A 25117-nucleotide genomic window follows, 5' to 3' on the forward strand; every position below is an offset into this window, starting at 1 on the left:
TCAGTCTCTCGATCCCACCAGCCCACTACCCCACAGCCCGGCCGCCGCTGGGCCAGCCGCGGTCCCGTCTGGATGACACCTGCGGCTCTTCCTTGCCGCAAACACACTCCTGAGGGGCCGATGCCATGCCCGGCCATTTCAGGGAACCTCCACCAGCCGGCAACCGCCTCCCCCCGCCGCGGCCGGGCGCTAGGCGCATGCACCGCCTCAGCTCCCTCCTCCGCGGCGTCCCTGCGGCGCCCATGGGGCGGAGCGCGGCCATGGCGGCGGCGGCAGCGGGAGGCAGCGGGGGCGGGCGGCGGGCGGTGGTGGCGCAGCTTCTGCTCGTCGTGCTGCAGCTGGCGGGCTCGTGTGGGGCGGGCACCACCGCCGCCCTGCCCGTAGTCATCAACACCTGGGCGTTTAGGAAAGCCACAGAGACAGGTGCCCCGGCGGGGGGCAGCGCTGCGCCGTGCGGGGTAGTGGTGGCTGCTGGGTGCTGCCCCTGCTGCGCTCTCCACGCCGATGGGCTAGTGGGGCTCCAGGGGGCTTCGGGTGCTTTAAATCAAAAAAAAAAACGCGGGGTGAGCTGTGAGCATGCGGCCATTAAATTGCTGAGGGGCCCGGCTTCTTCCTGCTCCTGTCAAGGGTTAGAGCGATCCGGAAGGGGAGCTGTAAAATGTCGCCCTATGGGAGGGGGGGGGGGGCGGCGCGGTGCCCGGGGGAGGGGGCCAAGCAGCGGAGCTTTGAGTGCCTCCGCCGCGGAGCCCTGCGACCCTGCCAGCGAGTGGTGTGCTGGTCAAGGTTGGGAAAAAATGTAATAATTAAAAAAAAAAAAGTCTGTGGAAAAGCTAAATTAAAAATGTCGCTGATACGGTGATTTATGCTTCTGCAGTGGTTAGCAATAGCGATTTGTTGTTAGTGGTGTCCTTCTGAGATTCATTCACCTCCCCCAAGATTTAGGTGGTTCTGAATATTATATTTTTTGGAGCTTGTTGTATTGTGATGCGTTATTAACGGTCAAAGCGGGTTTGCCTATGGCAATGCTGCCAACATAAATTAGTTGTGGATACCAATTTAAAAAGGCTTATAGGTTATTTTAGCATAGTTGGGTTGTAAATAACTCATTAGTAAGTCTTGCTAGTGAGGTGGGTTACCTGTAGAGGCTTGTATAGGTCACAGCTGAAATACTGTCTTGAAAACTACAAGGCCTTTGTGCTGCAGGTTTTGAAAGCATGGGTTAAGACTGCTTACAGTAATAATTGTAATAGGAACTGCATGCAGTGTTGGGAAGATGGGGCTTCTTGAGATGGCTGAGACAGGGTAAATAGTTCACCTCTGCCAAAAGGAGCAGAGGTGCGTCCCTCTGCTGGGTCTGGCAGATGGCAGAGCACCAGAGCTAGCACAAGGAGGAGGAGGCAGGATTGCAGCTGTCAATGGCAGCAAGCTCAGACATCTAGGAAAATCTTGCCTCAGGTCCAACCTTGTGAAATATTTCATGTGTGTAAAGCCTTCAGGCCTGGTTTGGTTAAGTCATGTACATTTGGAACATCTGTAATGTCTTACAAAACTACACAATGAGCTAGATGGTAAGGAACAGAAGACTAAGGACTGAGCAGAATATTCTTTGCATACTTTTTTAAGTTTCTTTTTGCTCTTATGAAGTTACTGATGTAGGTTTAGATCTTTTAGATCTCCCAGTTTTAGATCTTTCTATTCTGCAGCTGAACACTTAGTACTCTTATGGGAGTCTTTTGAGGGTTGCTTGTTACAACTTTTTTTTTTATTTTGAGAGAAAAGTTTTACTTAGCCTGCTTTATCTTCTTACCCCCACAAAAGGCTTTTAATAGACAGTGATAAAGTACTTGGTGGTTCTGGGAGGACAAGGTTATTTAATTTATAAATGTTGAATTCTTTATTAGTAGATAATACTTCCCCAGTCAGGAAAAAAAAAAAAAGCTTAATTTCTCAGTCAGAAACAGTGATTAAATATGCAAGGAAAACAGCATTTAGAAAAGTAATGCTTTACGTTCTTTTGAATATGTTTGTATTTTGAATTTATTTCACCTATAAATAATGTGTTTTTTTTTAATCCACTTAGAGTGCATCATCAGAGTATCCAACGTTCTTAAAGCAGTGATGGAGTCTGTTTTCATTGGTGACCTTTAATTATTTGTGTTGATTACAGCATGGCGAGTATTACAGTTGGGTGGTTCTGAGCTGGATGCAGTTGAGAAAGGTTGTGGTCAGTGTGAGATTGACCAATGTGATGGGAGTGTGGGATATGGAGGAAGCCCAGATGAAAGTGGAGAAACAACACTGGACGCAATGATTATGGATGGGTAAGAAGACTGTGTGGAGAAAAGAACAATCCCTGTAATTTTTAGCATACTTTAATGTCAGATTTGTTACGGAGATCTTGTTGGCTTAAGGCTGACTATGGGCAAGTTATTTGTTGACTTGTGAAACTGGGAACGGTGCTTAAGTGGTGGAAGAGTAACTAATTATGTTTATTATTGACTTTTCACATGTAGTGCAGTAATTCAGCTCTAGATATAGCAGCTGCAGAGCAGTGTTTGTAGCACTGTAAGCTTTCCTTTTAGATGTGTTCCATAAAATATTTCATTTTTGTAGCAGTTGTCTTCTGTACTTTATTTGCTATTTAAAGCTGTCTGCTTGAAAATAATTGCAAGTACTTCATGTAAAGAGCTTATGTAGCAAGATAATTGCTCAAAAATATTATTATGTATGGAGTTATTGTTACTTGAGCAACATGCCCAACCTGTGCAAGAAAACAATATATGTATAAAGTTTTTACCTACTAGTGTGATGCCACCTGCCTATGGCATAAACAATTAAAGCAGTATATTAAAGCAGCAGACTTTCAAACTTAGATGAGAACAGATTTTGTCTAATAAAAGTTGTGCAAATATTATTGTATTTTCTAATAAGTTCTAAATATTTCTTGTTTCCAGGAACACTATGGAAGTTGGGGCAGTTGCAGATCTCAGACGAGTCAAAAATGCAATTGGTGTAGCACGAAAGGTCATTGAGCACACTAAGCATACATTATTAGTGGGAGAGTCAGGTAATTTTATTCTTTTTACTATTTCCAAGTCTTAGACTCTTCTGCTGTAACAAAATCTGTCATTCATTAATGTTGGTAATATGGGTGGAGGGATTCCCTGACAATCAAGTGAATCTAGTAAAATAAATTAGAAGTGTTTACTATATTATTATATGAGTATGAATTAGGTTTTATTCTATTATTTCCACATGAAAAGATAAATACAGTCTTGCAGTCTTTCCACCAATTTAACTGCAAATATAAGCTTGTAATTCCAAGGCTTTGCTAATAACACTGATAACAGATATTAAAAATTTGATGCAAGATACTATAGAAGCTGAAGCTGTTAAATGCAAATATTGCATTTAAAAGCATGGAGTAACGTTGTCTAAAGAATGACAGAATTAAGATGCTACAGTTATGTATTACTGTTTTAATATATATTAAGCACAATTACTGTATTTCACAGTTTTTAAAATATTAATGAAGACTTTGATGTAAAAAATCACATTGGAGCTGTTCTCCTAGGTGCCATAAAAAAGCAATAACAAACCTGAGGAATGATTAAGCTTTTACAATGTGATCTGTTGCTGTTAGAATAATAATAATTTCAAAAGAGATGTACATTTCAGAGAGGCATACGAGTTAGGTTAGTTGACTCACCATTAAGAATTTTTGAGTCTGGTGAGTTGCGTTCAGTACAGAATAATTACAGGACAGGAGGGATATTTCGGTTTTCATCTGATAAATTTGCAGGTCTGTAGTAGACGAGAAAGTTTCATAATCACATTGTGTCTGACCTTTTCCCTTTTTGTCCTAGCAATACTTAGATGAATATCCAAGTAAAAAAAAGTCCAGAGAGTAAAAACGAACAACTCTGCTTCCTGAAATATAAACAAGGCTTCCAAAGTTGTGGTTGCGCATGTTTGTCAGTCATCCTTTCACAGTTTTATCTCAAAAAGCAATCTGCTCTTTTAGAAATAGGAACATAAGTATGCTTCATTGAAGATGTCAGTTTACCTTCCCTCTGAGTGCAGAGACTTTAATTGCATCTGTTTTCAGGAAAAACATGGAAAAGCTGTCCAGAAATAATTGAAGGCTTTTCTTAATGTCTGGACTGGAGAAGCCTGTTCAGATCTGTGTTAAAGTGATGTTATTTGTCTATCAAGGATTGGTAATATAAATTGTTGAAGTATCTAAATCTAGCAACAATATCTGTTACTAAGTGACATCAAAGTTATCTACAAATAAAATGAGAGAACAGTTGATCTTCTGTTTCAGTGTCCTTTCCCTAACTAACAGCCTTTGTTTTCCTTTTTCTTAAAACAGAATTGCAGCATTGTTCCATTACCTGTGTTGGTATTTGTTTTGCTCCCTTGTTACTTACTGTATTAATTTCCAAAACAAGGGAGCAGTCAATTTTAAAGGTGCAAGGAAGAAGTGTAATACGTTTTAAGCTGCTCTATGGATTTCTACACATATCAGTGTTCTAGTATTAAATATTGTGACACTGGCTATTGCTCATATTTCATAAAAGGCCAGCTTTTTAAGTAAATATAGTATTTGTTTTCACTTTAATATTTTTGTCATGCACACAGCTCAGGTTACTTGTGTTCCAGATTATTTGTGTCCAGTTGATATTTTTTTTCAAAGTTGAATTTTTCTCTCTTTCAGTACTGAAACTTATACCTGTTAACAAAGCTGTAGTGAATTGAGGAAATTTGATCTTCATCCGTGAAGGGAGAATTTGTTATTGCAGTAGTACCTCACTATAATGGCTGGTATCGTTCTCCAAAGAAATACTTCTCATTCCTAAAGAGGATGTAGAATTCGTTGAAAGTTACATGTATGCATTTTCATAAAATATATAAAAACACAAATAAAATAATGGTTTTGATTTTGTTGTTGTTTTTAAAGCCTCCCTGTTTGCTGTACGCATGGGGTTTCCGTATGAAGATTTAACTACCCCAAAATCTCTTTCGATGTATTCAAAGTGGCTTAATCAAAGCTGTCAGCCAAACTACTGGAAGGTACAGTGCAGTGGTTGTGGTGAAGGGGGGAGGATTAGAAAGCCATTAATGCAATGTCGTGTCTTTTCCAGCTTATATTGAAGTTTTGCTTTGCAAGTGAGGAAGTGTTGCAAGTGTTCTGCCTAACGCGCAGAACAAACCTGGTAGACTCAGGAAGAGTATGTGACTAGGTCTTGCTTCTTAATTTTTACTGGTTTTGAACATTCTGCGATAGTGCTTTGATACGGGATTTTTTTTAACTTCATATTTGGACATTTCTCAGATTAAACAAAGAGTGAGTGTATTTTTTGATGCATGTATAAAATCCTGAAATGAATTTTTACAGTAGTAATTAATGTCCTTAAATTGGGCGGCTTTATGTAGAACCGTGAACACATTACACAGATAACTGCACTGACCCAACGTTGCCTGTTGTGGTGGGTTTGGTTTTGGTATAGGTGTTGTGGGTTTGCATATTTGTACATTGTCTCTATTATTTCTTGCATCTAAAATGCTGTATTGCTGAGCCACTTTAATTCAATACATATTCTCCTTTTCAACTGGGGAAAATATGTTGATGTATTATCTTGACACTATTAAAGCAGACTCGATTCATCCTTTTTTTTTTAAGCTTTAAAATTTTCTTAATTTTGCTGAAAAATGAACTTTTTTGATCAGTCTGTTAAGCAAAAGTGAATCTTTAATTTGATGAACATAACTGTGTATTAGGACAACCTTCTTACCATGTAATGCCAGAAGTCAATCTATGTTCTTTAAACAAAATATTTCTAGGATATTGGTATTATAATTTAAATATTGGGCATGTGATACTTGTGTAGTAGTTCATTGGTATTGAGTGTAATGTTTACAGGTTTATCTGTAATGAAGCATAACATTATTCATGCATATAATTACAGAATGTGGTACCAGATTCTTCAAAATCATGTGGGCCATATAAACGACTTGAAAAGGATATTTGCGAAAAATGGACCATCTCACAAAGAAACGTTCATAATCATGATACTATTGGTAACAACCTTTGGTAACTCTAAACCTGTCTTTTTCTCATTCTCCTCCTAAGTCATTCTGAGTCTAAAACAAAATATTTGATATCAATAACTTATTTCATAATGTTTCATTTCTGTTTATAGTAGTTTCAAGATTGTGTAATTTATGTGTTAGGATCAAGTGCCTAAAAGTAGTTTTGTTTTTTTCTCACTGCACTTGCTGCATGGCCACTTGCTTCATCTTTTGACTTCAGCTACTTGTTTGTTGCCTTACTACTTCTCCCTCAGCTACCTTAGCACAATTGGCTGGGCAGATACAGATGCTTAGAAAACTGATCGAGGTTAAAAATAACTATTTTTATTCTGATTATAGTTAACTTAGGTCAACTCTCCTATGTAGCTGTCAGACCAACTTAAAAGGCTTTGCCAAAGGTGGAAGAAGTGAGTAAAGAGTCCTGTTGCCAAAAGCAGTGTTTGTCAAATTGTCCTTAAACTTACAAAACAAGGCTTACTTTTATTTTTCTTCTATACTGGCTTTTGGCTAAATCAATACGTTTCTACAGGAACTGCTGTCCTTAAAAACAGTTATCAGTAGTAGTCCCAAAGACTAAGAGATTACCGACTCAGGACTTTTAATTGCTAAGCCTATCAGCTGATTAAAGAGCAGACCTGACAAGACAGCAACTGTTAAGGGAGTGGGGTGGAATCTGGAACAGTTACAGGTGCATATCTTTCAAAGCTTTGCAGTCTTGAAACTTACACTTTTTGTTTTAAGCTGGGTTTTCCTCAGTGTTTCAGAACTCTCTGCCTGACAGTATTTGCAACACCAAGAGTTAACAAGTCACTTCATGGGGGAATCTTTGTTGTTTACTTCCAGTCCACCCTACTCACAACAAATTAATGTTCTTTGAAAGTCAGGCAACCTACCAAATTCTGAAGCTGGTAGGTAGCTTTATTTACTGGTATAGTCTTTAATATGTTCTCAAAAGCTCTAAAATTGTGGAGTGTCAGGCTGAGAGGGGAGTCTGGTAAATACAGTTCAGGACACGATATATCATTAAGTAGTCCTAAGCTGTTTTGTAGTAAATGTTGGCGCTTATATTTGTACTTCAAGCTCTCTCACCCCATTGTTTGCTTTCTATATGAAATGCCTCCTTGACATTTTGAGAAGAGTCTTCATTCAGGATGCATTTATGAAGTTGTTAGGAACTGATGCCCTTCCAGTCTTCTTGTAGATGATAATGGTGGCCATAGACTCAGTGCCTCTATTACTTTCCAATTTCACTGATCAGAGAACTTTTCTCTGAGAAAGAGATAGTGGCCTAATGAAAACAGAGAGCCAGAATTCAACTGTTAGAATTCTGCTTCTTGGCTCTCACTTTATACTGAAGCTGATGCCAAAAAAATTTTTGCCCTCTCTTAAAGAGGTGAAGTATCACCTCGTGGAAAAGCAGTGGATCTGAAATCATGTCCTAATTGTCAATGTAAGCTACTGTAATATGAGGCAATGACTTCCACATCAGCACAAAATTAGCAACGAATAGGCTAGTCCACATATTTGACTACCTGTTGTGTAATTCTGATTTCTTTGGTAGGTTGTATTTCAGTTTTGCCAAACAGAGAAACTGCCAAACTCTTCATCTTCTAACTTGATTTCTACTCTCCCTTCCCACCCCTATCCCCTGCCCCAAATCAAATACTATTTATAGAATTCCCAAACTTTGTTATGATGGTACTGGTGCCCAATATGGTGACACTAGGTCCTGGTTCTCTACCAAGTAACATGGGTGTATATTAAGAGGCAGTGGCTGCTTGGACAGCACTAATGTGCAGGTCCGAATGGTGTGTCAGTCACTGATTTAGATTCCTTTTCGCCTCCTGTAGTACATCCAGAAAGATTCCAAATTTGTTTTTACAAAACTTATTAAGCGTATGATTTTTCTGTTTTTCAGTATATCAGCAATTTAAGTAGTCTGGATGTCACGGTTCTGTTTAATGAAAACCATAGTGCCAATTTAACAAATCTGTCAGAAGTGTTTCTGAGTGTGTTTCATCCCTGTTGAAAATTTTAGGTATGGTTGTAATTGGTGGGAATGGAACTGTTGCTTCTGGGACATCTACTAACGGTGGAGTCCACAAAATTCCAGGGTAAGTATCTGGTTTTACAAAAAAAAAAAAAAAAAAAAAAGGCTTTTTTTTTCTGTTTCATTTCTGATGTTAAGCTTATGTAAAAGTTAAACAGTGTATCTTTTAGAGGGTGAGGATCAGAAAATGGCCTTGGTTATTTCTGTGCTGCAATAAATCCAATACTAAGAAACTGATGTAGTTGTAGGATGAGTTGGGTTTATTTGAGGGAGTGGTTGCTTTTCAGCTGGTTTAATTCAGTGTACAGACAGACAAAAAAATAAAAAATAAAAAGGCACATTGATGCCTTGCCTTATAATTAACCTCGCAAGAGACAAGTGAGCATTTTGGAAAGGTCTACAGTCTCCAAAGAGGTGTACGTAGAATTAGAGCCCCAGGCCTATGTTTTGTCTTTGATTTTTCTTTTTGTTTATTGTTTTTCTCTGCAGTTAGGAATTTTGTCTGTCAGCTAATTCAGATAATTTCTGTATTTAGCAAAAGTAACTGAACAAAATGATATCCCCAGCTGTTTACTGTTGCCCACTGGCTAAGCCTTATTGCCATATAGCAGGTATAATAACAAAGAGGGTCACAGTGAAGGTGGGATTAAGCCTTAGGTCAGTCAGGTTATCACAGACCACTTCTGATTACCGTAGAGTGACCTTTTTATCTGTTCTTCTGTGGGTTTAGCATTAACCCTGCTGGAGGTGGTAAGGCTGACAAAGTTAGAAGTGTGCCCAAGTTGTAAGAACTTGCTGATATTGGGCCAAGAGCTATTACGTTAATGCAATCTCACTGGCATTAGTAAATAAAGTTTTCAGTTTTCTTCCACAGAATTACTTTTTTCTTCATTGTTCACTACAGCCGTGTAGGAGACTCTCCAATAGCAGGAGCAGGATCCTATGCTGATAGTACAGCTGGAGGAGCTGCAGCCACTGGGGATGGTGACATCATGATGCGCTTCTTACCCAGGTTTGTCCTTAATGCAGACTTTGCTAGCTTTCTCTAGCAAAATTGAACTCAGCAAATGAAGTAATTGATTGAAAGATGATCTGACTTCCTGGTGGTTGAAGTGGGAGAGGAAGGATTAGAAGGGAAGAGAACAGTAGCAAAATCAAGTCATCATTACAAGCTGTCTTAAAAGAAGTGACTGCTTAAGTACCTTAATGAGAGATCCCATTAATACTGCCAAGCTGAGAGCAAACAGACAGCAATAATGAGTATATTACCAATGTGCACGCTCTTTAACAGAAGAGTCATTGTAACAATGAAATTGGTATCTAATTTGAAACTGAAAGAGGTGTTTTAGTGCTGTCATTGTGGTTGCATAAACTGTTAAATATGTCTGTTTTCATCGCTGAGTCTTGACTGTCATTCTTGTGGGTCAGTCTCAAAAGAAATGCTTTATGGAAGTCTGTGCTGTACATAATGAGCACTGATGCTTGAAGGAATCTAAAGTAGTGGCCTTCAGATTACTCAAGTACTGCTTCTAAAACTTTGGTAGTTATAAATGCCTGCTAGCAGATGTGTATATATAAAAGTTACAATCCTTAATGAGTGTGAAGTTATTGCAGACCAGTCCTGAAATAAAAAGCAACTGACAACTTCATGAATTATTCTGAGGAATTGGGTACTGGCAATAGTACTGAGTTGGGTTCCACTATGAAGTTAATTGGTAAAAACTTACATTGCTGTTTAGCAGCTTGAAGGATTTGGTTGTAATGCATTTTGTGTTTGCACCAGCTGGTTCTACAAAACAATTTAGACTAGATGGTTGATCACAGGTTACTTACAGATCAGACATTCTTAATTCTATACTATTTAGATATTCTCAAATGGGGAAAAAAAAAAAAAAAGAACATTCTCAAAAAAATAAATTGACCTGCCAGAAGTCTGGAACTGTCAACTGAAGGGTGAAATTGCTAGTGTTTTCTGACCACCTTTTTTGGAATAGTGTAACATCTTAGCTCAGTTTTTGATTACTGGAACCTATGAAATACAGCTTTATATTCAGATAGAAAGGTTCAAGTTATCTACATATAACTGATCAGCATGAAAAATCAAGGGTAGTAGGGTGTCAGAAAGTGCAAGAAAAGTTCTCTTCTGAGTCACTTTGATAACATCATAGTTAATGCTATCTGTAGATGAGTGTTAGTGTAGCACGTTGAGGTCTTTATGTATCTTTCATCAAAACAAAACATTGTTTGCTTCTAACTAAATTATGCATTGTCTTTTAATCTTCTGTTTCTGAAAGTAAACGACAACAAAAGGTTGCTTGTTTGTTTGTTTTTCCCTTCTGAGGATATTTTGGAAATGCAAGTGATCTATCTCAAACATTGCACGTGTTTTTCTAATGATACCATGAAGTCATTTTGGTTCTTTTGCATTTAGAGTAAGATATTTTTTTAAAAAACATCTTGCAAAAATTTTAGTGGCTTGAAATCATGATCAAAACATATATTTATGAAACGAATTCTGTTAACTTTGACTTTTTCTGAAACTTATACGTTTTAGGAAAAAAAATACATATTTTTAATGCTTACTAGAATCAGTAGGAGGAGTGTAATTCTGGAGGTCAATTTTCTTAAAATAAGTTTAAAAAAAAAAAAAACAAAACTACCTTGATATATGTCTTCATGAAAACTAGTACCAAATTCTAATGTCAAACTTAGTCATTCTATGACAAAGCCAGTGACTCTTCAGCTGCTTCTTTGCAGTTGTTTAACTGATGCGTGGTTTAGCCTCTTCTGTAAATGATCAGAGTTGTTCTATTGCCTTAGAATTGTTGATGGTGTAGATGACATCTTGCAGTCCCTTTTAGTGCTGCTTCTAATTACATTTTACATAGAATTGAATAATAAGTTCCAATATGAAGTTTGGCTAAAGGTTGTGTATTATGTTTGCATTACTCAAAGAAATCTTGATCTCAATGCAATACATAACTTAAGTAGGGCTAACTGGATGTGGGAATGTGTGTCTGTTTTCGGTTGTTTGCTTTTAGCTATCAAGCTGTAGAGTATATGAGGATGGGAATGGACCCGACAGTAGCCTGTCAGAAAGTTATTTCCAGAATCCAGAAGTATGTTCCAGAGTTCTTTGGTGCCGTTATATGTGCCAATACAACCGGAAGTTATGGTATGTATTTCGCTCAACAGGCCAATTCTGTTGACCCTACCTAGGTAGTCACAGAAATAAAACATGAAGGTGGACTTTAAAGCACCAGTCTTTAATTATTTATTCAGTACAGCAGTATGACAATTCATAATATCAAATGGCGGTTATCAGGGCAGCTGTCCTAGTGTGGAATTAAGATATTTTAATTTTACCTCTGCATTTGAATGTCTTAGACTTTCACAAAATGTATGTAAAACTTTGTAAATGCTTTTGTTTTTTCTACCTTTACATGTTCTCCTGGATTGTGTATGATTATCTTGAAGGGTTTTTTTTGTTTTTTTGTTTTGTTTTGTTTTTTTGTTTGTTTGTTTTTTTGTTTTTTTAAATACAAATGCTTATGCTTCCCCTAGATATGGCATAAGGCAGGGAGAATGTGTCTGGTAGTATAGCTTCAAGCAGTTTCAAGATCGGTCATTGTGCCAGGCATCTCATTTCCAAACTCGCAGATCACTAGCAAATACAATTTGCTAATCAACCTAGCTTATTTAGGTAGACTACTTATTGTTGTTCTTTGATCTTTTATTTCGCATAACTCTGTGTTTTAAGAGATAAGATTTGGAGGAACTCATTAAGTTAATCAGGATTGAAAGAGAGAGATTTTCCTAATTTATGGTACTGTTTCAAGTTATACAGTAGTCAGTAGCACTGTATTTTTACTTTAAAAATAAATACTTTCAAGATGTCTGGGGTTAAACAGATTCTAAAAGAATAATTACAACATGGTAGCAGTAAAAACTGCATCTTTAGATGATAAAGCACACTAACAAAGGCACTAATCCTAAATGTAGTAAGTTACACTTTTTTTCTTTCTTTCCTAGGTGCTGCATGTAATAAAATTCCAGGATTCACTCAGTTTCACTTCATGGTTTATAACCCTTTGCTAAGTCAGGCAGCTGAGCAAGTAGTAGATTGCGTTTAATTTCTTTTGCCTTCTTGACATCTAAACATAGAGGGGGAGAGTGTTAAGGTTCTGCAGGTGTTACTTTTAAAATTCTTGTTTTTTTATTCACTGTTCCATAATAATGTGAACAAGTGCAAAGATATGTTGATGTTGAAGATATTACTTCACTGTTTTTATTGTGTTCTGCTTTATTTTAGCTCTGTGTAGTGCTGTAGCTTTCTATCCTAATTACTTGGTACATTGATTCTAAATTATTGTAAACAGTACTTTAATCTAGGACAAGATTTTTGAAAATGGACTCTGCAGTGTATCAGGAAAGTTAATATAGCTGCAAAATTAGTGCTGATACTTTCACAGTTAACATAAGGGATTTGTCTCTGTTTAAAAATTGACGTCTAAGTAAAATGGATGAAAAGTGGCCTCTGTAGGGAGGCATATCAATAAGTCAGGAATTTAGTGCACATTACCTCACTTCTCAACACAATTCCTAAACTTTTGCAAACTCAACAAACTGGGGATCTGAATACCACTAAGTTATCAAGTAATACTTCGGAGTAATACCAAATGTCACCTGCTCTTTTGGGGTAACAGCTTTTTTGTTTAACAGCTGTTTTGTCTAACAGCTCTTCTAGTCTGTTTGTTTTCTTAAGAACTAAATAATCAAAGGATATGGATAATAGCTATTGAACTGGATATTCACTTTGCCTTCACATTTAAAAGCAATTATTTAGCAGAAATCTGGAATAAAGGGCAGGAGGGAGGAAGGACTCTGCCTCTACAAGTCTGGGTGCAAGGTGCTGCACCTGGGTCAGGGCAATCTCAGACATAAGTACAGTCTGGGAGAAGATCTCACTGAGCAGCCCTGTGGAGAAGGGCTTGGGGGTTCTGTTGGATGAAAAGCTCAACATGAGCCAGCAGTGCATGCTTGCATCCCAGAAGGCCAACTGCATCCTGGGCTGCATCAACAGAGGAGTGGCCAGCAGGATGGGGAAGGTGATTTTCCCCCCTCTGCTCTGTCCTTGTGAGGCCCCACCTGGAATGCTGCATCCAGGTCTGGGGCCCCCAGCACAAGAAGGATGTGGGGCTGTTAGAGTGGAGGAGGGCCATAGACTTTATCAGAGGGTTGGAGGACTTCTCCTACGAAGAAGGGCTGAGCTGTGGCTGTTCAGCCTGGAGAAGAGAAGGTTCAGGGATGACATAATTCCAGATTCCCAATATTTAAATGGGACATAAAAAATGATGGAGAGCAACTTTTTTCTCAGTCAGACAATGACAGGACAAAGGGGAATGGTGTAAAACTAAGAGGGAAGATTTAGAGTAGAGGTTAGGAGGAAATTCTTCATTCAGAGGGCAGTGAAGCACTGGAATAGGTTGCCCAGAGAAGTTGTGGATGCCCCATCCCTGGAGGTGTTCAAGACCACATTGGATGAGGTGCTGGGCAACCTGATCTAGTGGGTGGCTTCCCTGCCTATGGCAGGGGGTTGAAACTGGGTGATCTCTAAGGTCCCTTCCAACCCAAGCTATTCTGTGATTCTGCAAGGGAGACTTATTTTGAGAATGTTTGTCTTTTTAAGATTTAGTCCTGGTTTTCTTTTCTCTTGAAAAGAAAATTACATGCAAATGCTAGCAAGCAAGAAAAGGGTATTGAAGAGTAGTGGAAAACATTTCAAACTCTTAATTAAAAGATTGACAAGCAAGAGAGAACTTGTGTCACAATAGCTGAGAATGCCTTTGGATGGAGTCGCATCCCCATATACATCCCTGCTATTTCAGTACAAGCTTTCAAGGAGTATTATGTTTACTGTAATGGGAAGTTAGACAGATTTCCTGTAGTGTAAAATAAATTACAAATCTGAATCACAGTGATTTGCTTGTCATGGATATGCCATGCGCTTGCCCTTTCCTATAGTATATTATCACTGAAAAGGTGCAGTTGCTTACTTAAAGCGTGACAGTTATCCATAGCTAACAAAGCTGCGTTTGTCACTTTCCTTCTATGTCTGGAGATAAAAGGCTTTATTTATTATAGCACTTCAGCATCTTGAGGATTGTTTTATAGATGTTTAATGGTCTGTCTGAACTTTTCCTAACATGGTGGCTTGCTGATCAGTTGACTGAATCTTTACTAAACTTGAGATTGGTAGGGAAAAATTAAAAGGGGAAAAAAAAGGCAAAATGTTTACACCTTGTCATAAACACTTCAATTATCCTTTGTCTACTTGAATAAAATCTTTGGGTAATAAAAGCACGCTTTAATGTATCTTATATAAGTAAGCTTGTTTGGATGTTTGTGTACAGTGTGTTAGAATGATCGTTGCCTTATGTTCCAATTTGGTCGGTGTAAGAGCTGGGAAAAAAAAAAAAAAACAAGCAACATTCAAATGACAATAGTCACCTTCAATGGCCTGCTGTTGAACTTCATCAACAAGGTTGTTTATTTGGAGGATTCACTTTTGTCACTGGATCTTTGGCTCCTCTTTCTCCTAGCATATTGTTTGCTGTAGGTAGGTCACACCAAGCTTTTCTCAAAGGAGCTCTTACAGTGTATGTCTGAGGTGGCTTATGGTGTTTTGTACCTGTCATACCTACAACCCTTCTGCTTTGGCTACTGTATCTTCAGATGGATTGAATGGAACAGCATCTGTACTTGTAAATTCAGGCAGTCAAATACAAACAGATCAATAAAATTTCAGTGATTGCTACTTTGAAGATAGTGTTGTAGATTGTGAACACAGGAGGTTAAGTCCTGGCAGCTGAGTGATAATGTCTCAGAGTACTGCAGCTGAATCCAGAAGGATTCATTTGCAAGAGAACTTCTAGTGTGTTTAGGCCACTGTATGCTAACTAGCATATACAGCTAAAGGTTATGACTGCACATGCTAAAAGATGAGTAAATAGATAATACGTCTATAAAAATGTACTTTAAGTCACTAAGTTAGAATTCTGACTTACTGTAGAGTCAGCTCATCTACAGCTGAGAATAAAATTTATCTCCATGAGATGTGCACATTAATACACATGGCTTAATAATGTAAGTTGTTTTTGTCATGCTGAATTAGTTCTAAATGAAACAGTTTATGTGAATTATTTGAATATGTTGTTAATTTGACAGTATATTTAAATTATCAATGTACTGTTCTGATGTTATGGACAATCCCAACTTGTATATTCTATGATTATTTTCTTAAGTTTTTAATAGTAGTGCTGTTCTCTTACACTTACTAGGTGTGATTTTTCCTTTTTAAAGAAAGGTTTTATATATGTAAACACTTGACAAAAGTAGGCAAAAACTCTGACAGTTTCTTCTGTGGTTGCAAAAAAAAAAAAATTAAAAACCCATGAAATCAGGTTTTTTTGTTTGTTTTTTTTTACACTTCTGACTTACTACAAAATACAGGAAAAAATATATATAGAATATGAGATTTTCAGGTTAGTACAGTTGAATGCATTCTGTCCATAAAGGTTTTTTTTTTTTTTTTTTGTTTTTGTTTTTGTTTTTTTTTTTTCCTGAATCCTGCTAAGTACCTTAGCATCTAATTTTTGTTTCTAAAATTTCTTAGGGAATTATTTAATGTAGACAAATAAAGAATTTCTTCGCTATGTGGTCTGGCTCCTAAATCTAACTGTGACATGTTTTTCCATGGCACTAAATTTTTCATTAATAAAAAACTATGTGAACTCTGACAATGTTTTGTATGCCTTTATTGAAGAAAACTTGTCATTTCACTGTAGATTGCCATTGAAATGCTTCCTTTCATCTGGAACTGCCTCAATAGGGAGTTACGCAGATTTTCAAAGACATCAAGGTTGGACTTTGAAATAGAAACTACAAATAATATTATATGAATTGGAGTGAATCTTTTATGTCTTTAAGGGGAAGAAACTACAGTGGTGCTGATTTGCTTTTTAACTGAGAAATTTTTCTATTAGCATTTGTTTGGCTTTTGCTACTGAATGACTGTTGCGACTGTTTAGCAACCTTGTTTATCCTACTTTTGAAACAATGGGTGCGGGATTTCACTGCACATAACTGTAGTCTGTGGCGGGGGGGGGGGGAACATCAGTGAAAAAGTTAAGTTTACTCTAATGCATCGCTTCTGTATTACAGCTATAGAGTAAGTGTTGAACTACAAATGTTCTCACTAGGGGGCCTGTTCATTCCTCCACATAAATTCCATTAAGTTTAAAGGGAAATAACAGTACTGAAATGACCACGGAGATAGGGCAGAATCTCTGGATTTGATATATGACTTGTGTTGTTATTCTTTGAGCTGCTAAGTCAAGCAGCAAACACTTATAGATGTTTGTGTATTTAAAAATATTTGCCGTGGTTTTGTGTTCTTTTGTTTTCCCTAGACAGTTGGAATCAGCAGAGGTAAATACACCTGCTGGCTGGTACAATACACTCTGTTTTGTTGTGATTAACTGATATATTTACAGTGACAGGTAGTGGTATGTGAAATAAGAACAGTATCAACTTCAAAGTGTGCCGGTAGATGAGGGTTTTTCTCTTGCTAGTGTTCTCATTCATTTATGTTTTCCTAATAGGATAGGGAAAAAATCTTTGAAATTTAAGTTTTTGATTCTTCAGAAGTAAAGTTTTGCAAAAATAGTTGTGTTGTAAATATTAGGGCTTTTTATTGTTCAGAAGTGATGATCTCTTTTGTAACACTGCTGTATACTTTCCAGGCAGACTCCAATGTACACTTCAGCTGGAATTTTATTTGTTGCTAAATTATTGAGGGAGAAGCTCTTACAATTGAGAAGCAGTATCACAATAGATTGCACTATTGCAATACTACAGATTTCAGGTTATACTTTTGCTAGGTCATGAATGCTTATTGTTCACAAATAGTTGCTTTATGGTATTTGTGCTTATTTACTGAGTACGATGTGACAGGCTATTTGAAAATAAAAATGATTGTGTTGCTAGCTTAAAACTGATCCTGGACACTCATCATTATGAGGAAAAATTCCAAGGCAAGTTGTAATAGATCATCAGTGAGGATGGAGGTTTGGTTGGCAGACTGATACATAGAAAAGTGTAAAGCAACTAAAACTTTCCATAAATCAATATTTTTATCTACAGCACTCTTTCTGAGCATTGAGGAGCAACATGGAATAGTTTTCTACTTTTTGTTGTGTAATCAATCTTAATGTAAGATTTTTTCTGAAATTTTTACAGTAATAGATTAAAGCATTGCAGATTAAAAGGGCAAATGTTAAAAGTATAAACAGTCTAATTCATACGCAGTCAAGTGTGTTTTGTTAATTTGTTTTTTACTGAAGACTTGATTTGTATGGTCTGAAGTAGAAAAAGAATATATTGGAGTAGCTGCAGTATTAATAAACTCTGCTTAAATTCAATCTTTTGCCATTATGAACCTGTCAACATGAGAAGTCCTATGATCTTGCTTATTGGCAATAATTATGAGAACTTCAGTTGCTGTTTAGTGAAAGTGACAGTTCCACAAAATGGGACTTCAGGCTGGTAATATCACAGCTGCATGGGTTTCAGGATGTTAACAAACAGCCTTCTGCGATGTTATCCTCCTACCTGTCTTCTGTATCTTTTCTGAAGATTACTGTACCAGGACTGGCAGACCAGAGTGCATGCACACCCCAACATCTTCATGCCAGATCCAGCTGTCTAACTTCTCTGACTTCTTTCTGCACTTTGTGCTGACAATAGCAGATGCCTGCATCCTGTTCCATTGGTTCTGCTGTAAGGTTCATAACTTCAGATCAAAGTGCTGTAGCAAACAGCTCCAGGGCTGGAGGAGAATGTATCAAAGCCCTCAGGTATGTACAGAATACCATCCTCATTTCTTCCTGTGCTTCTAGGCATGTTGCCACAGTGGTGGTAATAAAATCCATCAAAATACACTGAACAGAGAATGATTAGTTAATAAAGTGCTGAAGACAAGGTTATGTTATTAGCTTTGTCCATCTCTGGAGTGTGGTTTCAGTTGGATAAACATTTTGCTGCACCTGAAGGGGTGGTACTACCTGCATCCTCCAAAGTGCATTCTCTTGTCCAGTTATGCGGTTGGTTTTGGTGATTATGCAGGTCCACAAAAGGGATCAGCCTTCTGGTCTGGCTGAAAACTAACCCTTTTTTTTTTTTTTTTTTCCTTTTTCTCAAGAGTGCGGATAAGCAAACTGTTCTGTTTTACCAGACCGCCACCCAGCTGCTAATATCAATACAAGGTAGACTGCAGGAGTATGCAGCAAGGGACTGAGGAATGCAGGAAGTTATTCAGCTGGTGACGGCACATACTTAAATTGGCAAAAGCAGACTCTTCAAAACTTACCTGCAGATTGCAGTAGATCTCATACATCAACCCTCAAGCTAGATGCCCATCCTTACCATTCGTTCCCAGTAAAATTCAGCAAAAGAAGTGAGAAATCAGGGGATTTATATACCGGGTTTCTATTACTTCAGGGAGAATATCATTAACAGGCTCATGTTTCTAATATTCTCTTCTGTCTTGTAAACAGTTAATTCTTTAACATCACTTTCCCATCTTCAGGATGGGAAAGTGCAATCTCCAATATTTATTTTCTGAGGGCCTTCTCTTGGTTAAAATAGGAACTTGAATTTCCCATGAGGAGGTTGTACAACTACAGATGTAATACTTCAGAGCAGGTGGAGTTACTACAGAGCTTTTGTGAAAATGAGAGCACCATGAATTCTTGACTGACTAATTGAAAGTCACTGCGAGATGTGCTTTGTATTAAGCTACTGTGTTTTGCGTTGACTGCTGTATTGGTCTCTCGGGTTTCTGTCACAGGGGTGTATGGTTACTGAATCACAAAGACATTTAAGCAGGAGACAAGTGCCAATGTGCTTAGCTGAGCTAAGATACCATCTTCAATTGCGTTCAGCAATAGATTTACAACTCTAAATTAATGAAAAATCAAGTATCTCAGAGTTAAGAAATTTGATCTTGCATAAAGTTGTACAAAAACAATGTAGTGTGTCACTATATTCTAAGTACAAATGTCACATAAATACTCCAATTGTAGTTTCCAATTACCATGGGTGTACCTTTGATCGGTCTTAAATATTTGTAGCATGTCAATCGATGTCTCATTTAAGCATTATGCTTTGCTTTGCAGCTATGATTTTTCCAGACTTAACATGCAAGAACTTTAAATGCACATTAGAAGTTGAGGCAATCTGGTCAAATATTAGACAATCTCACGTAAGTGGCAGTGAGTAAAAAATCACTGAACAATACAAAACCACAAAAGCATTTAGTCTTAGTATGCAAAGATCTGAATGCTCCATCCTTTGAAAAAGAAAAGTTGTCCTTTCTTTGGTAGGTTCAAAAGGGATTTAAGCACCTGAGTGCAACACTTCAAGTTCTATGAGGATGTCAGTACTTCATCTCAGGTGCTGAGTACTTCATGCTCAGGTTCTAACTTTGTAGGCCTCTGACATCTGTACGTGTTTCTCTTGCTGGAATACATAAACCCATAACTCCTACTGCTAGGAATTCATTAGGCCCTCAAGCTCTGTTCATTCTCTTACCTTTTGACTTGAGGGCTGAATCCAACATTCTAAGAGCATTCAGACATACTAAATGCTGCTCAGCGTATGGCTAGAGTGAGTTTGTTGCACTTGCTTGTTCTAATCATTATGCCATTGTATGTGAAACATGAAAATCTATCTTCAAGTAGTAACTTGCCTGATTCTTTGGCCTCAGTGCTCTAAAATAACGTTTTCCTCTTTATTCTTGTATAGAAAGCAGCAATTCATTTATACAAGGTGGAACAGTTTCAGCAAGAAACTTGAAGTACTGAGGAAGATCTCAGTTGAAGATCTGCTTCTCTGGAAAGGCAAAAGTAAGATTTCATGAAAGTATACATCTTGGGATATATGTCCATTCCTATGCCAGTAATAGGCAGTACATGGTACCAAGCTTTTGGCAAGCTTTCTTTGAGTATCAACTCAGCTCAGAAAATAGGCTCAGTTCCTGGGCAGTTCACCAACACCAGGCTATTAAAGGCAACTTTTGGAGAGTAAAGAACATAGGTTTCTGACATCAAGAATCTTTTATCACTGGGATTCCTTAAGTTCCCATCTATTATGTTTCCTAAGTGTCTGTTTCCAAGGATGCTATAAAGACTTGTGAAGCACCACTGTATGATCGAGTAGGTGTTCCTCACTCATAACTATGGAATGCAATTGAGTAGATACTACTCTCAAAGCATGTATGAGACTGACTGCCACACTAGGCAGAACTGCTACGGGGCAGTCACGCAGTTTCAGGCCTGCTATCACCTGTTGTGTGGAGAACACCACAAATTTCATCCTTTTACACTGTTGACAAATATGAATGCTTTTAATGAAGTTCTGCTAATGCTAGCAGCCTATTCATGGGAGAACAATTTAACCCCGTTGTAATCTGAATAGTTAATCTTTCTTAAATCCAAGAATGCTTAGGGTACCTCGCTGGGACCTGCATTTTTTTTTTTTTTTTTTTTTTTTAATCTTGATAGTCTTAGGCATTATTTTGGGAGCCCTCAAAAATTCTGGAGAAAGTGTATTTTTTGCCTCTTACCATTTCAAAAAGAAACTAATGAATTGTTCAATATATATATATTAATATGTATTCATATATATTATATATATATTATATGTGTATATATATATTATATACATACATATATATATACACATATATATACACACACACACACACACACACACACACACACATATATATATATATATATATATATATGAGTTTTCCTGTGCCAGAGAAGAGAATTAGGAGCAGTTGGCAGGCCCATAAAGAAATTATCATAAAACAGTTATGGCAAAAAATGGTTGTGAATGGGCATAAAGGACATTTGCAGGTCATTCCCATTTATCTCACAGTCCACTTCCAGCACACAAGGTTTTCACTATTTGCAACAGCTAGGAAACAGTATTTTCAGACAGTATTCTCTAACTTAGGCACTCTCAATAAAGAAAGCTAAAGTAATAAAATAAGATAAAATTTCCTGTTAAGAACAGCTGCTTTTAAAAATAAATAAATAAATAAAAAATCTGCAGGTCTTGTGGGTTTTGAGTAGAAGAGTGAGAACAAATCTGATATTTAATGCTGAATTTGCTGCATGTTGAACATCAAATAGACTATAATGGTAGTCTATTTATTTGGACTCTAAACATAGAATGAGACTGAAAGAACGTAGATTCCTCAATCCTCAATGTGTTTTTCTGAAAAGAAAAGGAATGGAGAGCAAATGGGAATCCCAGAGATAGTTTCCAAGAAAGTTGAAGTACAGTTGATTTTAAATACTTCAGGAGTAAGTTGGGTGTAACTTTCTCTTTCAAAGTTGATGTAAATATGCTTTTTTGACACTTAACAGCTAGTGTGAATGGGCAGTGCATCAATCATCAGTCATGAGCAGGTGTGTGGTCTGCTGCAGGTTGGTAGCTGAGCCTGCAGTACTTCCACAGGAGCGGAAGCTGAGAGACTGGGGTGTGTTTTGTTTGCTGCCCAGTATCCTAGGAAACAATGCCAACCTCAGTGAATTTTTCATCAGTAATTTCTTCAATCAAGCAGCCTAAGCAATCTGTAAATATAGATTGAAGATAATCACCTAAGCTATCATTAAAAGATTCATCTCAATCAGCAGAGCCTGCTAGCTGATTGTCACCTGAAGCCTTGCAATTAACACAACTAGTATTTTTGACAGAATAGCTGAGTGTGGCTTGATTAATGGTGCTATCTCAGGAATTGCCTTTTCCAGTATTTATTACCATCAGAGCTGTCAGTCCTGCATACTGCATTATTTTGAAAAGACTTAACAATAGATACAGGTGAAAAGAAATATTATAAGATGGGCTTTAGCTGGCCTTTGGAGACTTAAGTAACAATTCAAGTACTTGAATTTCGTCATGCGTCTCATATATTGATTATAATAATAAATCAAAAATAAAGTTAATCCCCCTTGTGCAATCAGAGGCTTTAAACTGAATTTAAAACAAATGTATGTTAGGTAAAACTCCAAACTACATCGTGTAGAAAAACGAGGAAAAAAAAAAAAAAAGTCATTCATTTTGAGTTGCAGCAGTGCCTGATACATTTTTTACACTTATTACATTTGAACTACCATCACACAGAGCTGGGACTTGCTAAATAAAGTTTTGAGTTTACAGTTAGTACTCTAACTGCTCCTTTTCAATATCTCCTTTTGTGTTTGCACTACAGTTTCAGGGATTTTTGTTTTATTTTTTCCTCTGCCTGAATTCCACCTTCTGTTTCATCCCATAATTACTTAGAGTTCTGTAAATGCTAATATACTATCCCAATGCCACTGCGTTTCAGTGTCATTATAATTACTGTCCTAGTTTAATAAAACAAGTAAAAATTAACAAAATATAAATTGCTGTAGTATTTGTATACCTGAATGGTTTTGTGGCAAGAGTACAAAATTTTTTATGCTTATGGTTCTTTTTGCTTTGCTGTGTAGAAACAAGCAAGGCTTGAAGTAAAGCTTTACAGCCCAACTCTGCAGTGGGAGTCATTACATAGATCTATGTCAGTATTGGTCCCTGTGAGAATCCAAGCTCCTTTAGTAGCCAGCATCAGGGTTACATGCTTGATACATTCATACATAATACATAGTTCTATTCTAATACATTCCGTTATTATCATTGTTATTTTATTTTAAGAGGAAAACCTTTTTGGTATGATTAGGTACTCCTTTTGACTTCTAATTCCTTGTCAGTAGTGTCATATCTTTGGTAAAGATACAAAAGTTTTGTTTTGTAAGCTTCTAAGGTAATTTTCTGAAACCTCTTATTATTGTGAATTGCCTGTATTATTTGTTGCTGCTGCACTTAGTGTCTGACACTGGATTAACCTACTTAAAGTTTTTCTGAGGAACTTATGAAAGTTCTTCATTTTTTTTAATTAAAAAAAAATAATCATTTTTTGTTAAAGCAAACTTTCAAGCAGCTGTAACTATAAATATTTCTATTCTGGTCTACTTAGATTCAGGTAATCTTTTTAAGAAGAACATTTGCTGAAAATCTGCTTTATATAAAGGTTATTTTGTATTTGTAAAAACCTTGTCTTACTGTACTATTTTAGACAATAAAAATAAGCACATCCTATTTTTCTAGTGAAGAGATGAAGTGTAACGTGAGACATCAGACATCTTTCTAGGGGAAGATGTGAAGTGTTGCAGTACTAGGTAGTGAGTGAGCTTTGGAAAGGAGCTGAGAAGTGGCAAATACAGTACAAATAACATGAACTACCAGAGAAAGCAAAGGGTAAACTACATATTCTGTCTATGTGATAATATAAAGAAAAATGATAAAGTGCATTTTTTCTAATTTTTCTTTGCACAAATGGATTTTAATCCTGTTTGTATTTTTCATTATTGAAGGCCTTTTTTTTACTTCTATGTTGTTCATCTACTAAGCCCAGTATTTGCTTAAACACCATTTCTCAGTTGCAATCAAATTACACTCCTACCATCAAGACAACTTCATGTAGAAGTACAACCCACAATCTTTGCCCTGAGAGTGGAACTTCTGCTAAATTGTTGTTTTGTTTTGTTTCTTTACCTCCACAGACTCTGCAATGCTGAGTTTGCATTTTATATTTTAAACTGGCTCTTAAGATGTGATTCAGATTTAAATTTGAAATTTTGATTTAACGTTCCATTTATACTTTGTAAGTTCAGTGTTTTTCTAAAGACACTACAAAACTTTCATTTGTATGTTATCATGAAGTTCTACAGCATTTTTAGATTGTGCTTAAATTTTAATCCCATTTGTTTCTTTTTGATTAAAACTGATATAAAAATATTTGTACCCTGAGAAATAACGTCTAAATGATTTTCGTCAGAGTTTATACATTGTTTTTTTTTTTTCTCTAGTTCTTGATTAACATTGCATTAGGGTTTAAAGGTTTGAATATTATTTTAGACCAATATTTCCATCTACAACTAAGCCACTTACCAGAAGCACCTTACAAATGCTACCTAATTAGGTTAGGGGTACTAAATGTAGTTATCCCTCTGTGGTGCTGTATTTTGTTTTCTGGATAAAGCTCAGAGCACGTTTCTCAGATTTCCCTGTTTCAAGTGTTCTTTCTCCTTTTACACACTACAGTATTGTGGCCTCTAACAAACTGTGTTTTTTTTTTTAATGTTAAATTATTGCTGTCACTATTCTTATTATCAAGTATTTCCTGAACCAGAGAGAAATACTGAACCATATTTGAAGGAAACAGCCACAAAGAATTTCTAGGTTCAGTGCATGTGGAGGAAAATTAGTAGACATAAAACTGCTAAAGCTGTTTAAAAGAGCATAATAGATCTACCTGGTTTCTGTAGAAGGGTAGACTGGGTGATCACTGTTAATTCCTTCTAGGTCTAAAGACATGTGAATACATTCTTTTAAGTGGCATTGGATTTTGTTAAAGTGCAATATATAAAAATGGATTTTGTTGTTGTTCGCAGGAAAATTACTATTCCTCCAACCTGACTGTGTTCCTAGATCCTATGGTTGCAATATGGGGGTGGCTTTTACTCAAGCTGCAGCCTAGTGCAGGATGTATACATAGTTTTCTTCAAAAATCCGTATTTGCTCTACATAAACTACAAACTGATGGAATACAAATGAGTTCTGATCTGAAGATGAGGCTCAAGCTGCTATGGTAAGGTCCACTTCGAATATTTTTGGAGGTGGCTGGAGTCAGACAGGAGCATAGATCTGTCAGCAAAATTTATGCAAAGGCCAATTTTTAATCCAGTGAAGCATGCAGTTGGATTTACCTCATAAACTGAGGTTAAATCCAGTTTAATCTGAGCTCAATATAAAGTA

At 37.0% G+C, this 25117-nt stretch overlaps 1 protein-coding gene across 1 annotated transcript; it reads left to right on the forward strand.

The window, feature by feature from the left end:
• The first annotated feature begins 125 nt into the window (after positions 1-125).
• Positions 126-13161, forward strand: AGA (aspartylglucosaminidase). Its single transcript, XM_032186230.1, has 9 exons — positions 126-423; positions 2168-2321; positions 2955-3067; positions 4964-5076; positions 5973-6084; positions 8135-8210; positions 9051-9158; positions 11188-11321; positions 12179-13161. The coding sequence occupies exons 1-9, from the start codon at positions 126-128 to the stop codon at positions 12277-12279; spliced, it is 1209 nt and encodes a 402-aa protein (XP_032042121.1). The 3' UTR covers positions 12280-13161.
• Positions 13162-25117: the final 11956 nt, after the last annotated feature.

Source organism: Aythya fuligula, chromosome 4 (assembly GCF_009819795.1).
Source record: "Aythya fuligula isolate bAytFul2 chromosome 4, bAytFul2.pri, whole genome shotgun sequence".
NCBI lineage: Eukaryota > Metazoa > Chordata > Aves > Anseriformes > Anatidae > Aythya > Aythya fuligula.